General features: G+C 37.5%; 1 protein-coding gene across 2 annotated transcripts in view; it reads left to right on the forward strand.

Annotated features, from left to right (window-relative positions):
- Positions 1 to 16,080, forward strand: part of prkcba (protein kinase C, beta a) — a 77,066-nt gene extending 60,986 nt beyond the window's left edge. Inside the window, exon 17 of one of the 2 annotated variants that reach the window (XM_005170844.6) lies at positions 14,806 to 16,080. In XM_005170844.6, the coding sequence (XP_005170901.1) occupies positions 14,806 to 14,958 (153 nt within the window). In that variant the 3' untranslated portion in view covers positions 14,959 to 16,080. 2 annotated transcript variants of the gene reach the window in all.
- The last annotated feature ends 3,430 nt before the right edge of the window (positions 16,081 to 19,510 follow it).

Consider the following 19,510-nt stretch of genomic DNA (forward strand, 5'->3'; position numbering starts at 1 on the left):
TGCATCACCAGGGAGCTGATGTTGATCAACAAACTCACCAAAACGCTCAAAAATATTTGAGATTCAATATAAATACACTATATTTAGCAAAGAGGTAGATAACATTTGTAACTATGAGCTGTTTCAAGAGTTCACACTTAGATATTGCTTGACGCTATTAGCAGGTTTGGCATGCTGTCCTGGGAGAGAACCCTGAGCTTGGAGATAATTGAGCTCAGGGTTCTCGCCAGGTCTTTTAGCATGTAAGAGGGTCGGAGATCAGGTAGGGCTCGAGAGCTCCCCATAGTAAAGAAGGAAAAGAAGGAGATGGCGTGGAAGGGAAGGGAAGATTCTTCCAAAACAAAGATAGTTGGCTTAGATCAATCCGATTGGATTATTACCGATTATTATAAATGAGAGACCAGCCGCGATCAATCGTATCATGTGCTCCTATCGAAATAAGTTTAAAAACTTCACTAAATATGCCAGTATCATTTACACACAAACTCTTTCGGTCTGCCTGACATTGATTTAAACGGGATTAGGAGATAACTGAACTGAACTGATGTAAAAATGATCAAATATTGCAATGCAAAGAACAGAGCTAGTTTTAACTTCAGTGCTTAATTTGTAAATGAATAATTTCCGGAACAAAACCAGGTAAAAGTTACCGTGATCGATGTCCCCCACACATTTTCAGTTTTCCCAGAACATGACATCACTAAACAGTTATAGCGGGGATAAAAGCATCAAATTTCGGAACGATCTTTAATTATTTTGTGTCATTTAAGGTTATGGGTCAACCATGGATAAAAAACAAACATGTAACAAGCGTACAAACTTAAATCTTATGAAATGTCACTATTCAGTTTACTAACACCAATGGCATTCGGTTCATTTCACTTTTATGTGGCCTCTTTGGCATTTTGAAAATACAAATATTATTTAGGTAGGCCACTATGCCATTATTTATTTTCGTTGCTTATTGCGCACGAAACAATAAAAGCCAACCAATGAGACTGATTGTAAACCAAGAAAGCTGATTGGTCGAAAATATTGTTGTGGGCCAATAGTTAAACGTGACTTCTGCTTTAACTTGGGCATGCGGATTTTAAATGCGTCACGTGGTTCTTTATCTCCATGCGCATTTAAAAATCTTTTAGCAAATGAAAATTTGTTGATTTCTTTATTCATTTACTATTAAAAAAACTGAGATGAAACAATCTAATATAGAACCAACACCAACTGGCTGCCATGTGAGGATATTTGTGGAAAACAGTGTTGTGTAACACAGGCTATTTATCTGTGTTGGTGGACATCTCAGGTTAGTCAACGAATGCATGTGATTGGTAAAGCGCAACAACAGTTTCAACACTGGAAGCACGCAATTGCACTTATTAACCACCTGAGAAACTTGCATAGTTTTGCTTCAAAGTCGCCATGAAAGGGAGGTTATTTGTCATTTTTTTCTGCCATCGTGGCGTACATCCACTTGAAACAGTCCTACAATGAGTATAAAATGCATGCAGGTGCATGATTTTGTTCTTTGGGAACTGATTAAATTATTGAAAGAAGGGTTTTGCTAACAAAATGAAGGAAGACTGACGAATGGGGGCGAATTCAGACTAGAAATGAGACTCCTATTGATAGCCATTCCCTAAAGGAACTCCATGTGACCAGAAGTGAAAAGTCATTTCGAGAGTGGAGGGAAGGTTATGGGATTATGAGGGCAAATGGTTATTTACTTAATAACAAAGTGCTGAAATACAAAAACTACTACAGGTTGGAGCTAAACTCTGCAGTAAAGGAGGATCTCCAGGAACAGGGTTGAGCACCACTGAACTACTTCTGTATATAAAAATGAGAAAAATATGTTTGATTTCATGGTGACTTTAAGTAGGAATGCGGTTGGTATTGTGTTGATTTTTATTCTGTTAGCAGTCAGCAAGCAGTTAAGGTAAATATTATCGAATTAGGCTGCATTTACACTGCAGATCTTGATGGTCAATTCCGATTTTGTGACTGTATCCGATTTTTTATTTATTTTTTGATGACCTGCTTACATCATCTTTTGTGATGATGTTTCGCAATGAGCAGGAAAAAAGAGCGGGCGCTGACTAGCAGCTGATAATTAAAGAGTGCTCTTTTCTCTATTCCTGTATGTAATCTGTTCGCAGCTTTTGACAAGCTGTTTTACTATAGGTTATGACAGAAAGGTCTCATTTGTTCATCCTCTTTTGATACATAGGCTTTTTTAAACCTTTAGGCATGTTAATGTAATGTCCATGGCGTGATTTATGCACGTGATGTAGCACTAGTTTTATATTAGTTTATATTGGTTACATGGCGGTCATTGCGCTCTCTCACTCTCATTACCATGCTTAAATATCTGTGCTATATGATAATATAAAAGCTGTTTAGGTCCTCATGTATGAGATTTAAGGTTCGGGACTCTGCTGAAGTCTGTTCTGAAATGAAAGCATCAGACTTGACGTCATTCGCTACAGTTTTTAATGACGCGCGTCTCGCATTGACAGGTGAAAATCCGATCTACCTGCTTACACTGCAGACATGAGAACACAGATCCGATTCATATCAGATAAATTTCCACATATAAACAAGGCCTGAATCTGATTTGAGTAAATCGGAATCCATGTGATTTGTTCTTGCTTACACATACATGGGCCATATCCGATCTGTGCCACATGGGAGAAAAAAAAAAATCGGAATTGAGTCACTTGAACCGTAAATGCAGCCTTAATTCTTTTCAGGTTTTACATGAAAAACGATGCTTCTCACAATCCCTCCTTTTCACCTTTTCACTTGTCATTAAAGGGATAGTTTACTCAATAGTTGACTGTATGCCCTTCTTTTATGCACTAACTAAAGTTTAGTACACTTCTCCAGTGAATAGTGACATGCATTGAGCTTAAATAAAGCTGAGACAGAGATGGGAAAAACTGGGCTGACATTGACTACCAATGATTAGGCCAATTTTGTGTTTCAGAAAGACTACAGCCAGCACTCAGCAGTTAACAACGTATAGGGAAAAACTGGAATATGAGAGAAAATAAGCTAAATACAGGATTTTCCAGAGAAAACAGGACATCTGGTCACCTTAGTTATACACAAAGACCAGGAATTTTGTTAAATAATACATTAGATTTCAGCTATAAGCCGTAATCTAATACTAATATGGCATAATGGATTGCTGGTTCTTTGTGACTTTGAAAAAAGCTTAATGCTGGATGCTTTTCACTGCCATTTATGTGGATAGGAAAAAGCACAACAATCAAATTTCACCTTTAGTTGTATTTTAAAAAAAGAAAGGCATACGAATTAATAAAATTGTATGAACTATTCCTTTAAATTGCAGATCACATTTTTCTGAATGCTGCACCTGGAGAATAAACAACATCGGTTCATTCTGAAAATGTAGCCCTGTATACATTTCTGGAGATCGTGAATTATGTAGCCAGAAGTACGTATGGGTGCATTTTGTCTTTAAAATGAACGCTATGGGGCGGTATGACGCCGTTCCTTTTCGTGTTACCAGCTGAACGCTTACCTCCATATTGACGGCTTTCCCGCTGTTACCAGTTTGTCCAGTAGCTCTCCATGTACGTCGGCAGACTTGAGACGCAGAGAGAAGTTGACTAAGATAATAGGGTTTGATTTCGGTAAAGAAAGGCTCCAGAAAGCAGTTAAAATGAAAACAAAAGCCAAGAAATAAAATAAACAAGTAAATAACAGTGTGGGAATGTGGTAAAATCTGAAAATGTGGTAAAAATCAGGCGAGGGCTTTTCATTTTCTGCATTGCTTTTTAAAACTGTCGGTTGGGTTTTGGGAAGTGGGTGGGCTGGTCAATCTGTGCTTTTGAAAACACTATCGGTTGGGTTTAAGGGAAGGAGGAGGGTGGGTCAGTCGATTTGTCAGTCAGTCATTCAGTCGACAGCGGCCTCTGGTGGATTTGCGAAAACAAAACCTGCAAAATGTACATCCTGGGACATATTTGGCGCTCTGCAGAAATGTATATGGGGAACATTTTCAGAAAGAGCCTGGGTTGAGAATAAATGTGTTCTCTTACATTGTGCAATAATTTGCAGCATCAGAAATATATTTCCAACACAGAAAATTATGTGCATGAATGCCACAGTGTATTTGTAATGCCAAAATGTGCGTTGGTATTTTATATATACAAGCTCATCATTTTCTGTCATTACACATTCCATTCGGTTGTGACTATTGCTATGAAAATATTCTTATAATTACAACACCTTTTTTAGTTTTATTTTATTTTTCTCAGCATATGAAGTTTCCATTTGTCATTATTTCCTCATTTCTTGTCATTTTCCCATCCCATATATCTCTCTTCTCTCGTCTTCTCCACAGTGCGGTCGAGACGCAGGGAACTTTGATCTTTTTTTCACTCGTCATCCTCCAATCCTGACCCCTCCTGACCTGGAAGTGATTCAAAACCTGGACCAAGAGGAATTTCGAGGCTTCTCATACGTTAATACAAAATTTGCATCGATGAAATCCAAGTAGCCAGTTTTAGCCAAGCACAATATATATAGGGACCAATGAGATTACAGATACTGAAATGACAGAGTTTGAATGAGCCAATGAGAGTTTGACCTGACTGTTGGAGGAACGGAGGTAATTTCTATATCTATATTGTTCTTCCTTATTATTTCTGGTTTGATTTAAAAAGGATAAAGGGAAGAGATTAAAGGAACTTGTAAATGAACTTACAAAGAGTGAGTGTGTAGCAAGATTTGGACTGTATACTTGTATATCATAGACTGTAGTCTAAAAACAACAACTAAAGTATCTGGGTGACTCCAGTGTCCAAGTCACATTTCACCCAATATTAAAAATAGAGATATAAAAATATAATATGTAGATTTTATCTGTGAAAGAAACTGAACATTATTTACATTATTATTCATGATTTTATTTTCTTTAATTTGCCTGCATGTCTTACTTTTTTAAATCTTATTTTATTTGTTGTGTTTTCAAAGTGCTGGTTGCTGTTAACTTTTATTTTATGAATCACAAAGAACCACATTTTCAGTTAAAAATCTTAAATATATATATATATATATATACACATTACCTGACAAAAGTTTTATCCTCAATCCCAGTTGTAAGAGCAACAAATAATAACTTGACTTCTAGTTGATAATTTTGAAAACTGGCAGAAGGTAGATTTGTCTGATGTATCATCTGTTGAACTGCACCCCAATCATCACAAATACTGCAGAAAACCTATTGGAACCTGCATGGACCCCAGATTTTCACAGAAAATCAGTCAAGTTTGGTGAAGGAAAAATCATGGTTTGGAGTTGCATTCAGTTTGGGGGCGTGCGAGAGATCTGCCTAGTGGATGGCAACATCAACAGCCTGAGGTATCAAGACATTTGTGCTGCCCATTACATTACAAACTTCAGGAGAGGGCAAATTATTTAGCAGGATATAGCGCTCCTTTTCATACTTCAGCCTCCACATCAAAGTTTCGGAAAACAAAGAATGTCAAGGTGCTCCAGGATTGGCCAGCCCAGTCACCAGACATTATTGGCAAACATTATTGAGTAGATGAAGGAGGAGGCATTGGAGATGAATCCAAAGGTGATGAACTTCTTGATGAACTCTGGGAGTCCTGCAAGAACACTTTCTTTGTCATTCCAGATGACTTTATTAATAAGTTATTTGAGTCATTGCAGAGATGTATGGATGCAGTCCTCCAAGCATATAGGAGTCATACACAATATTGATTCGTTTTCCACTGCAGCATGACTTTATATTCTATACTGTACATTATTTCTGTTAAATAACAAGAGTTTTGTCTAAGCAAAGTCAGACCGTACTGTCCTAATTTAATAATGAAAAATCAATTCATGATCATAATTTATTTTAGTAAAATAAGCGTAATCTAGAGGCCTTTTATATAAGCCACTTCTGAGACCAAATGATCAACTAGAAGTCAAGTTAGTATTTGTTGCTTCTAAAACTTGGATAGACTTTTAGTGTGTGAATATACAGTTAGGTCTATAAATGTTTAAACATCGACAAAATTTTAACATTTTTGGCTCTATACACCAACACAATGGATTTGAAATAAAATGAACAAGATGAGCCCATTGGACGGTGCTTCACAGTGCAGATGGAGAATGACCCAAAGCATACTGTGAAAGCAACCAAAGAGTTTCAAGGGAAATAAGTGGAACGTTATGCAATGGCAAAGTCAATCACCTGACCTGAATCCGATTAAGCATGCATTTTAATTGCTGAAGACAAAACTAAAGGGAAAGTTCCCAAAGAACAAGCAGGAGCTGAAGACAGTTGCTGTAGAGGCCTGGCAGAAAACCAGCAGGCATGAAACCCAGCATCTGGTGATGTCTAGAATGTGCTGACGTGAGACGTCTACTTTAGCCAATCAGAACAGTCAGATGCATTCACATCCACGCGGTTAATGAAAATAAAAGCCTTGGAATATTTTTCCAGACACACTGCTAGATGTTAGTCAGATAAAGTTTCTATGTTCCTTCTTAATGCCAACCGTGTAAATAATTATTGATAAGATGCTTATGATAAACTGTTGTTTGTTTTCCTTCAAACTTTGCTTCCTTCACTGGCTTTTGAGCGTCGCGTGTGCATGTGAAGCAGCCCGTGAGCGCCAGGACACACACATATCATGTACATCTCGACATGCGAAAGTGTTCCTCTATATTTTCATCGAAGCTGTTCACAAGACTTCTCTTCCATCCACAGAGTTTGTGATGTAGGCAAATGGATACAAACACAAGCGAAGCCTTTAAAGGTAATTTCTGGTTAATGATGTCAGAATTTACCGGTATTTTGGAATGGATGTGTGAACGGTCTTTTCCGGAAAAATTCTGTAACGTCTGTGCCTGTGTGAACAGAGCTTTTTTGAACTTGCCGTATCACTGTGTAAAAGGGGCTATTGACTGCAAAGGATTTGCAAGCAGGTGTTAAAAAGTGAAAGTTTGATTTATGATTAATATTCTGTCCAATTATTTTTGGACCCTTAACAAGTGGGAGGCACATATGCAAAGTGTTGTGATTCTGACACCGTTCATCTGATTTGGATGTAAATATCCTCAAATTAAAGCTGACAGTCTGCAGGTAAAGCACATCTTGTTCGTTTCATTTCAAATCCATTGTGTTGGTGTATAGGGCAAAAAATGTTAGAATTGTGTCGATGTCCAAATATTTACGGACCTAACTGTGTGTGTGTGTGTGTGTGTGTGTTTATATATATATAAACCTGGACATGTCCTTAATGGATTTATAAAAATTATTCATTACATCTGATGTAATATATCTATAAAATATCAACTATATCTGCCAAATCTGTCTCTCTCCCTCCTACCAGACATGCACACACACAAACCATCCGCCTTAGATGAACCATTTACCGCTTATTGATCGGGTTTACTAGGTCACCCCGTTTTAGTGCTTTTTTTCGGTTGGGTGTTGTACGTGTGTTTGTGTGAAACTGTGCCAAGTCAGAGATTAAAGTTTAGGAACTAATCATGCAGTGTGTAGTTTTCTCATAATAACCAAAACCAACTGGAAATGATAGTGACGTGACTACAACTAAAGACACCTAACGAGAACATATCTTTTTATGTCATTTATTCTGCCAAAATCTGTGATGTATGACACTTTTTGACTTGTTACCTGTGCCTGGCAGTGTTTTGGATCAAAATGACTGTGAAATTACTGTGGACAGACTGTTTATATAGAGGAAAAATATATGAATATATGTATTTGGAATATATTACTGATCTCTCTGTCTATATTTTCCTCCTCTGTGTTTATTCTGCACACAAACGGTGGCAGAAGATATGCAGGCTCTATTTTAGGATGTTATATTATGGTTAATAATATATATACATATGCATTTTCTGGTTAATCTAAAAAATGCTACGCCAATTTATGAGATGCAGTTCATGTGTTAAAGTACAGTAAATACACTAATTAATAAAAACATTTAGATATATTTTGAGTGTTGTTTTGGCAAAATTCTGTAACATTTGTAATGTGAAATTAGTCACATAATTTTGTTAGTTTTAGTTGGGGAAAATACATGCCAAAAGTTTCTCGTTATCAATATTATAAATGGGCATTTTTTTCTGAATTCAATTAGATAACTAGTAGAAATCCTTGAAGATTTAACTAACATTAAACACTATCTGTACATTTTAATATCTTAGTATCCTTGGGGAATAACAGACAATCTTACAGACCCCAAATTTTTAAAAGAATTGTATAATTATCCCTTTTAAACAAATACCATCTCATTTTAATCATACAAAAATGCATTAACTGTAGGGTTGGGTAACAAAACCCAGTGCCATTAGGGCACCATTACCTGTGTGATCGGTATGTACCAGACCGAGTCAGCGTATGAATTTTGGTGCCTAATTGGTGCTCTAACAAAGACGTTAGAGCATCAAGGGGTACATCAAAGAGACACATTGGTATGCATTGTGCCACACCATCTCTAAACATTTAATTCTAAACAACTTTAAGACATGCAGACACCTTTAGCGATGTCAGGTGTTTGTTCTTGTTGAAAATGCATGCTCGTAGGCAAAGCAGCACGCAGTACAGAACATCCAGTGAGCGATCTCTTCAAATTCATCAACACGCACTATCGCCGTCAATTTGCTTAAACCAAGTTTTCTTGTGTTCTAAAGTATGGCTATATTTTAAAAGCAATGATTCTAACACAGCAACGTGAAGCAGGTGCTTTACAAAAGTTGCATTAAGGAGGGAAACACGTCGAACTTAATGAAGCATTTGAGGGCTCATTTTAACTTTCAGGTTCTGCAGGTTGCAATTTGCAATATCTCGAATTTTTCTTGCCAATCTTAAGCTAATTGTAATCGTTTGTTTTGGTTTAATTTGGATTTTCCCCAACTAATTGCAGAGCCCAGGATACCAGAGTAAGTGCTCCGAGTTGGCCCCCCCTGGTCCTTGAGGGCTCATTGAAATAACTTAAAGGCAGCTTGTGACATCATCTGGTATTTTCGCTGAGTACATTTACATAGACACTAATACTCTGATTTTAATATGATTAGGACAATACTCTGATTAAGAGTATATCATGTAAACAGCAATTTTTGATTACTTTAAAGGACCACAGAGACCCGCATCACAAAATGCAGAGGTTTTTTCTTTCCATTCAGCATGCGGTATCAAATTCCATTAAAAACAACACTCTTCCACCAGTCCTTACTTCATATTCTCATCCAATACCTCAGTTTATCACAGGGCATGAACAATGAAACTGCGGAACTGCAGTTAAAGTCGAAAAGTTAAAAATGGAACACCTGAAATTACTTAAAACAAATGCGGATAGTGTGGGGATGCAGTGATGTTAATCGAATTATGTGCTATAACAAATGAAATGGAATCATGAAAGGAACATTCCAAAAGCAACTCATGTAAACACTTTAATCATATTAATGTCTAATTCAGATTAAGGCAAATAATTTGATTACTGAAATCCATGCAAACACAAGCCCAATCCTAGAAATAAGGTGTTTTGATGACAACCTTTCCACAGGTTAGTAGTAAGCTAAAGTAATGTAATGTTAATTGCTTAATGCAAATGTTAAATTCATGCTAATAAACAAATGATCAAAATAAGGGGGGGGGGGGGGGTCTTCAAAACGAAGATGGCTGTGATAGGGAACTTAGGGTATTTATAGTGACTTAGGAATCATCTGATTGGTGATTCATAAATTGGATAATGCGGGACCAGTTGCAAGCAATCATAAGCACGTGATCCTCTTGAAATAAAAACTTCACAAAATATAAATTGATATAAACTGTAAACTTTAAACTTCAATAAAAATAACAGAAAAAATTGTCAAACAAAAGATTTTTCTACAATCACCCACCATAATTTAGTGGCTCAAAAGCATTGATTCGGGCACCGGTTTGACACCGTTTGAAAAGTATCTTTTTAGAACTAGTATCGAAATAACCCCAAAAAATACCCAACCCTAATTAACTGTGTATTTAAGTGTATTCTAAACTCATTAGCTAATAATGATAAAGCTCATAAAGCTAATTTACATCTGTAGTCCCTGGGCAGGAAGTAACAAATTTAACACTTATAACAAATACAATCTTTTCGGCTTAATCCCTTTATTAATCAGTGGTCGTCACAGCGGAATGAACCACCAACTTATCCAGCATATGTTTTACGCAGCGAATGCCCTTCCAGTTGCAACCCATCACTGGGAAACACCCATACATTCTCACTCACACATGGACAATTTAGCTTACCCAATTTATGCTACCGACTGCGCCACCGCGTCACCATACTAAACTCAAAAAAGTAAAACAATAAGCCAATCATAAATAGGATAACATGTAAAATAACTGCCTGATCTCACAAGGAAATGTAAGTATTTTACGTTTTGTCAGTTTAGTGGCTAATTAGTACAAATTTGCATGAAAATGTACAATTTTAAAAAGGAGGTGTGCCACCCAACCCCACCCCTAAACCCAAACGTTGTTGGGTGATGAGCAAATCGTACTAAATTGTACAAATTAGATCGGACGAATTCATGTGAATTAGCCACTAAATCAAAAAGCTACGAATTGCCGTGAGATTGCATTAAAAATAAACAAAGAGCTGGCGTCTCATTTAGAAACGTGGCATATAAAAAAGCAAACTTGACAGGAGAATGTGTGCAGCTGTAAGTAAACTCCAGTTACACATATTTAACTTACATATTAAGTTAATTGAGCTACTTTAAATCAAAATATGAGCCATAACCATTAATAAGTCAATTACAGGTAATTCTGGTCACATTTCCTTCAAGGAAGGTTTATTTAGCGAATGTTATAAATCAGGGTAACACTTCAACAAACTGACCATCAAAATATAGTGTGACCTAAATCTGACCTCAGATGACTCAGTATTTGGGGGCGGTGTATGTGTGTTCATGTGGTCACCTTGGTCTGGTGGGCTCGTGATGGTGCAGGTATGGACTACTGTATGTGTATGGACCAGAAGAAGTTCTTCTCTCCAAGATCCCTTGTTTTTGAGATGCTTTGGGTCTGTATAGCAGCAGGTAGGAGCTCGTCCTGATTGTCCTGTCTTTAATGAAGGGTCAGTTGGTGTCTCTGTCTCTATGTGTGTGTTCAGCAGATCTCTCATGAGCTGTTTGTCTTCAGTTGGTGGCTGGATTGATTTATCTTATTCTCATGGGTGTTTTTCGGATGGTCCAGTCTGCTCTCCTCTGTACTGTCCTTCCATGTTGTTTGTGGTTTTAAGTCCAGATTGAAAGTCTCTGTTAGTCTCTTTTGTCTCACCACTGTCAGCTTTGGGCCGAGATTCCTCTTGGTCCTTTTTTTATTCTGTTTCTGACTTCTAGTATCTGATTGTGATGATGTTATATGTGCTATTATAAGCTGCATTTATAATAGCAAATGTTTTTGCAAATGTTTCAACATAAAATTAAAAAAAAGACCCTATATGCTTTTTTAAATGCATCTAATGTAATAATGGATACACTGACATTTTGTTAAACACCCTGGTTCAGTCAGAAATGTCATTTTGTGAAAGCAAAATATCTTGCAAATGCTCTTTTGTGTTGACTTTAAAAGCAAATCTTTTAATCTTGCTGTAGTTTAGTGGGTCTTTACATTAGCCTATTTTCAACCAAAAAATGTGAAACTTGTTTTTAGTTTAAGGGGCCCAAAAATGTAAAGTTTTTTGATTTGCCATTGATATTTATGACAACATTAGCCTAATCAAAAGTTTTCTTTGCATTTTTGAAAAGTTTTGCGTGCAGGCAGTCAAAAACTATCCCTTATAATGTGAATCCACACAACTGACTGTAAAGTGTGTCATTGTCATGTTGGTTGTCAAATACTCTTGCATGATTATAGACTGAACGCATAATACATATGCGTATTTCACCAAATGCAGTTTTTGTAGTTTACGCAGACATGATAAAATAGAAGTGAGGTCTCGCCAAATTCACAGCAAAAAAGGTTTTGGTAAAATTGTGTCTCACTGATATGCAAAAATTGCCCCTTTCATCAATCCTTCAGTGTATGTAGGAATGTTTTTCAATAAGTCAGCGAGTTTTTTCAATTTTTTTGGATAAGTTTTTACATTTTCAGTTTAAACTAGTGTGAATGGCCCCTTATGCATTACATAACACACCAATTTCTAGAAATATGCAAAAATGGAAATTATTCATTTATTCATTTTCCTTTGGCTTAGTCTCTATTTCAGAGGTCGCCACAGCGGAATGAACCACCAACTATTCCAGCATATGTTTTATGCAGCGGAGGCCCTTCCAGTTGCAACCCAGTACTGGGAAACACCCGCACACACTCATTCACACACACACACTATTCCCAAAATAGTTTATTCAATTCACCTATAGCGCATGTCTTTGTACTGTGGGGGAAACCGGATCACCCGGAGGAAACCCATGCCAACACGAGGAGAACATGCCAAATCCACACAGAAATGCCAACTGGCCTAGCTGGGACTCAAACCATCGAATTTTTTTCTGTGAGGTGACAGAGCTAACCACTGAGCAACCAGGCCACCCAATATTCATTTTAAGAGTTCACACTTAGCTGATGATTTCTAAAAGCTTGTTTGGCATGCTGTCCAGGGAGAGTGCCCCAAGCTCAAGGACTCCTCGAGTCCGGGGCTTCCTCCCGTTTGGCAGAGCGAGAGGGGAGCCTGAGCTCGGTGGATCTCAGAACTCCCCCGCTGCTGTAGCTAAGGGAACATAAGGGTTAGATAAATGCTTGGTTTTTATGTATATTGAATGTCTTTGGATGGTGGGAGGAAACCGGAGCACCCGGGGGAAAACCCACGCGACACGGGGAGAACATACAAACTCCTCAAAGAAACACCCACCGGTCCTGGGGGGCCAGGGCTGGCGGTGTTCTTGCTGTAGGGCTCACAGTGCTAACCACTAGACCGCCCAGTCAGAGGTAAAAGGGGAGGAGGGGGGTTTCTTCCAAACGAAGATAAAGTGAATTGAAAACTGTGGTTATTTATAGTAGCTTAGGTCTCGAATGATTGGAAGATACTGCAAATTCGAGACCAGCCGTGATAAATCATAAGCACGTGATCCTCTCGAAATTAGTTTATGAATAAATTTCACTTATTCATTCGTTCATTTTCTTGTCGGCTTAGTCCCTTTATTATTCTGGGGTCGCCACAGCGGAATGAACTGCCAACTTATCCAGCATATGTTTTTATGCAGCGGATGCCCTACCAGGCGCAACCGATCACTGGGAAACACACTCATACACTACGGTCAATTTTACCATACCCAATTCACCTGTTCCGCATGTCTTTGAACTTGTGGGGAAAACTGGAGCACCGAGAGGAAACCCACCCGAACACGGGGAGAACATGCAAACTCCACACAGAAATGCCAACTGACCCAGCCGAGGCTCGAACCAGCAACCATCTTGCTGTAAGGCGAACATGCTACCCACAGCGCTTGATTTTGACAGAAAAACTCGAGCACATATGTCCCAGAATGCAATGCATATGTGACATCACAACAGTGTAGTTCCAAGTGCTCGAAGGATCAGCGCAAACCAGTTCAGATGTTCCACCAGTAGTGGACACTTGTGTGATTTAATCAATAATGTACATCCGAGGGAACAAGAAGGAGGCAAGTTAGCAAGTGGAGGGCATAAAAAAATTGGATTGGAATGCAGCCTCAATGGGGCAGCATGGTGGCGCAGTGGGTAGCACAATCGCCTCACAGTAAGAAGGTCGCTTGTCCGAACCCTGGCTGGGTCAGTTGGTATTTCTGTGTGGAGTTTGCATGTTCTCCCCGTGTCCACGTGGGTTTTCTCTGGGTACTCCGGTTTTCTCTGTTTTTTTTATGTAGTCAGAAGTACTTATGGCTGCCTTTCGTCTAAAATGAATGCTAGTTGGCAGTATAACGCTGTTGCTTTTCACACTTACCAGCTGAACGCTTATGTCCGTATGGACAGCTTTCCCGCTTCTATCAGTTTGTCCAATAGCTAGTTATGTTTGTCGACAGACTTGAGACGCAGAGAGAAATTGACCACGATGACTAAGTTCAAGTTCGGCAAAGAACGGTTCCAGAAAACGCGTGAAACAAAAACAAAAGCCAAAAAAAGTAAATAACAGGGTGAGAATGTGGTAAAATCTGAAAACATGGTAAAAATCAGACAAGGGCGTTTTTTTTCTGCATTGCTTTTTAAAACTGTTGGTTAAGTTTTGTGCTTTTGAAAACACTAATGGTTGGGTTTAGGGAAGGATGAGGGTCGGTCAGTCGATCAGTCAGTCAGTCGACAGCGGCCTTTGGTAGATTTACACGAGAACAGAAGGCACGAATCGAACTCGCAAGAGAAATTTGAGATCTCAAAAAGCATACACAGCGGCCTCTGGTGGATTCGCAAAAACAAAAACTGCAAAAAACGTAGCATCGACGTATTTGGCGGTCCCCAGAAGCGGTAAGTTTTCTGAATAAGCCTTGGTTGCTATTTACAGCTATATTGTTTGTTTACCAAGTTATATCGCCATCTACTGGTTCACCAATTGTCATTATTGTCAGCGATTGTGAATTTTTGTGTGTGTGTGTATATATGCAAAACTTTCCAAACATGCAAAGGTAAACCATCTCATTTTTGACATTGACAACCAAACTAGCTTTTTACTAGCTACAATCAATACAGTTAGGCATGCTGAACGTTAAAAGCATTGTTTTAATGCTCATATTCACATCTTTCTGCCATTGTTTGTTTTTATCTTTCAGAAAAATCGTCACGACACGGGCAACTTCGACAAGGAGTTCACCAAGATGGCGGTTGAGTTGACGCCAACCGATAAACTCTTCATCATGAATCTGGACCAAAACGAATTCCAAGGCTTCTCCTACACCAACCCTGAGTTTGTCATTCAGGTTTAACAGAAAACTCTAAACGATCGCTCCGTATATATGCCGTATACAGACATGAGAAGGAGGAGATGCTCTTCTTACACAGAAAGCATTATTAGGTCCCTGCGCATCTCCATTGTCTTCTATCTCTCTCTCTCTTCACTTTAAAAGGCACAAAGCTAACAGGATCATACTAAACTAAACCAGGATTAAACTCAGTATCAACCAATGCCTCAGAAAGAAAGAGAGAGAGTGCGCACGAGCGGTTGTAAATGAGTGTATTCATAGTCTCCATGAGAATGTCTCGTCTTTTCATCTCCATGAGAATTATCCTACCTCTTTCTTTTCTACATTCACCCCATGTAGTCAATCTGCTGTTTTCCTGCGGCGCTTCATTCTGCCTCACAACATGCAGCACTAATGGCTTTTTCCAGAGCTAATTACGTCTTACGCAACCTTAAAATCTGCTTTAAATTAGTCAAACATTGTGGTCTCCGTTCTAAGGCAAGTCCTAGTGCGTCAGTGGATGATGGATATGCAAATTTCATTGTAATATGCATTTTAATACATTTGCAATACCGTTAGCATATTGAATAATTGTTAACACTTTACATTAAGGTTGTATTGGTTAATATTAGTTTATGTATTTACTAAAAATGATGAAACAGTGACCAATACAGCATTTATTCATCTTTGTTAAAGTTAGTTAATGGAAACAAAGTTCATGTTAACTCCTGGTGCATTAACTAATGTTATCAAGCATGAATTTGGATGATAATAACGCATTAGTAAATGCTGAACTGATTATTAAATGCTGTACAAGTATTGTCCATTATTAGTTCATGTTAGTAAATATAATAATTGACTATAACTAATAAATACTTTTTGTAAAGTGTGACCAAATTACTGCATGTTTAAAGTGTTTGCTATTTGGTTCTGTTCATGAGATGCTTTAAAAAAATTATTAACACAGAATTAATTATTAATTTACATGCAACTCACATGGATAAAGCTTTGAAAATCACACTTTTTTTACATGAAAGCAGATCACTTGGCAGAAATATGTTGGTATGGGATTTATCCATTAGGTATATCACAGATAAACAGATATCAAATAGTAAAATAATCTTAAATAAATATTCATGCCACTGTTATTAGGTTTCTTTTAATGATGTAAAGTTTATATATATATATATATATATATATATATATATATATATATATATATATATATATATATATATATATATATATATGTCCAAATTCATTTGTTTTTGTTAATCAGGTCTTGTAAAGAATTTAACGTTCATAATGTTGAAAGAAAAGCTATTAGCCCTCCTGTGAAATCTGTATTATTTTTTTTGAATATTTCCCCTCTGATTTCCCCCACAGTCCAAAGACACGCGCTATAGGTAAATTGAATAAGCTAAATTGGCCGTAGTGTATGTGTGGGTGTAAATGCAGGAGTGTATGGGTGTTCCCAGTGCTGGGTTGCCGCTGGAAAGGCATCCGCTGCATAAAAAATATGCTGGATATGGTGCTTCATTCCGCTGTGGTGACCCCTGATTAATAAAGGGACTAAGCCAAAAATAAATAATTCCCAAGTGCAAAACACATGTTTAAAGATTTTATTATCTATTTTCTTTTGTTTTTACCATGATGAAAGTACATATTTTCCTAGTTCAAGAGTTCCTACCTAGATGTGCTTGGCATTAATAGCTGGTTTGGCATGCTGTCCCGGGAGAGAACCCTGAGCTCGGAGATACTTGAGTCTAAGGCTGCCACCCGGTCAATAAACATATAAGGGGATCCGAGATCAGGAAGGAGGAAAAGGAAGAGATTGAGTGGAAGGGGATTTCTTTTTCAAAACGAAGATAGAGCAGTAGGGAAAAATCGGTCCATTTATTGTAAGCTTGGATCAATCTAATTAGATTATTACAGATTACAGATGAGCCACCAGTCGTGCTCATTCACATCACATGCTCCTCTCAAAATTAGTGTATGAAACTTCAATTATTTTGCAAGATACTAGTATTCTCCTTAAAGTGTGATTGACAGGCTTAACTATATTATTGGACAACAGTCCCAGCAGGCACAAGACATAAACATGACATCAGATTGACGTTGTACTCCAGTGTTGTGGGACATTGCATTTTGTTTGAAAATGAAAATTGGGTTGATGTCAGAACCCAACATCTGTGCGACGTCACTGTCCAGTATCAGATAGACATTGCATTTTGGTTATTTTCCAACGCAACGTAAAAACATCCAAACATCAACCTCAAATGATGTTGTGTGGACAGCACCCCAATGATGTCTGTCAGACCTTGGATTGGTAAATGTCAGTATTTGGCGTCAATATGACGTTGGTGTTGGCTCAACATAGGAGTTTGGTCACTTTCCAACACAACCTAAAATCAAGTATCAATGTCATTTCACGTCATTATGGGACTTCACAATAACGTTGTCCTTAGATGCTGGCGACCTAAATCTAACCTGATATTAACGTCTTCAGACGTTGTGTGTCTGGTAGTCAATGAAAAAAAAAATCTTAAATCAATAATAATAATGAACTTGGAAGATTTAGATTCCATGCAGTCAACCTAAAAGAAATAAAACTTTCTGTATAAAGACAAATATAGGAAATACTCTGAAAATGTCTTTTTATGAGAAAAGTTTCGAGAAATATTTTGAGAAATAACTTTAGATATATTTGAAAACGATTTCAAATCTCACAGGAGAGCTACTAATTTTGCTTTCAACTGCATATAATGATGTTCATTAAATTGAACTTTACATTAAACATTAAACTTATTCCTATAGTCATAGTGATTACTTCAATCACTATGACTATAGGAATAAAATAAGAAAATTAGATAAAAAAAATAAAATTAAATAGAATTTTTTTTCATGTAGCAGAACGTAATATATGATACCTGTTTGAGGTTAAAAACTAAGCATTTGAGAAGGAAAAGTGCACCACCAAAACTAAAAAACAAAATTAAATGAGACTGTATCAAAAAACTAAGAAAATATATTTTAAAAGATGGAATAAGTATTATTTTATTATTTAACATATAACAAATGCTATTATATAAAAAATGCGCAATTACAACATGCACAATGCTGACAATGACCAAAATCATAGGCTCTACATACAAATGTTGCAATGCACTTTTGAACCTGTCAGTGTTCCACCGTTTCCTTCAGTCCTTTAAAACACAGATGATGGATGCATGTCCCCCAATAAAGCGCTGTTTATTCAATTACCATCAAAGGTCATTTCATGCATATCACTGGCTGCAGAGAATGTGAGACGAAAAACGACAACTAATAGCTAAACCCTAACATGCCATATATTTCCGAGGGAATCTGCAGTGTTCGGGAGCTCGTTGTGTGACTTTTAGTCTTCCCCTATGCATGCCTGGTCGAGCCCTCGCTCTTTAACTCGGTGTTTACTTATTAACCAAGTGTGTCAGTGCTGGTCGGATCTGTTGTAGCATAGATCCTCATAAGGGTTATGGTGTGTGAACGTTTTCGTTTAGTTTTGTAATTAGATATATGACAAATAGTATTATAAGTATTCTAGTCTTCCAAATGAAAACACGCCGTGTGATCGTGTGAACAGTGATAAGTATAATCTGCTTTTCCCGAGAAAAGTGTATAATATATATTTATCGTAAAAGTGTGTTTATTGAAGGATATGAATGTGAGACAGAAGAGCTGATATGTTATGAATAAAGCTGATGAAATAGCCTTATTATTATTACCGTTCCTGTCCTACTGATATTTCTCCAGCATGTGCTTAACTGTAAATGAATGATGTGGCCTTTAATGTCACTCCTCAAGCAGAACATGCACATTTTAGCATTGTAAACCCTTGGCCCTGTTTAGCAAGCGGTTGATATTTTAGTTTTCGATCATGTTTTAATGATGAAGGCTTTAAAGGGCTTCCTGTACAAGAATCGATTCCCCCACCCCCGGTTTTTTATTCTATGCAAGACGGATGCATGTCAGAAACATTCACATCCAGCAGCAGTGGTTGGTGATGACAGACGGCTAATTGCTGAGATATTTTGCATGTTGTTTATTTATGCTATGTGGATTATTAAAGCTGAAGTTTTAAAATGCCTATCAGTGTGTTTGAGTCTTTTGTTGGGAGTTTGTTCCATATTGAAATCTGATATTATGTGTAAATGACATATATGACATTCAGGTTTATGTTTGAATTCCACATACTGTAAATAAAAACTGTCCTATGTTTTAAAATATAACAAAACTATGTACATACAGTGGGTGACACTTCAAAATGACCATTACTGCCGCTTGTGGCACCGCTGCAGGATAAGGGATTAAGAACGTGTTTTTAGGCAACATAGGTTCATTCTGAAAATGTAGCCCGATATACATTTCTGGAGATCGCGAATTATGTAGCCAGAAGTTCGTATGGCTGCATTTCGTCTTTATAGCTAATGCTACGGTGCGGTATGACGCTGTTCCGTTTCACGCTTACCAGCTGGCTGCTTACCCCCATGTGGAAGGCATGTACGTCAGTGGACTTGAGACGCAGAGAGGACTTGGT

This window comes from Danio rerio, chromosome 1 (genome assembly GCF_049306965.1).
Source record: "Danio rerio strain Tuebingen ecotype United States chromosome 1, GRCz12tu, whole genome shotgun sequence".
In the NCBI taxonomy this organism is placed as follows: Eukaryota; Metazoa; Chordata; class Actinopteri; order Cypriniformes; family Danionidae; genus Danio; species Danio rerio.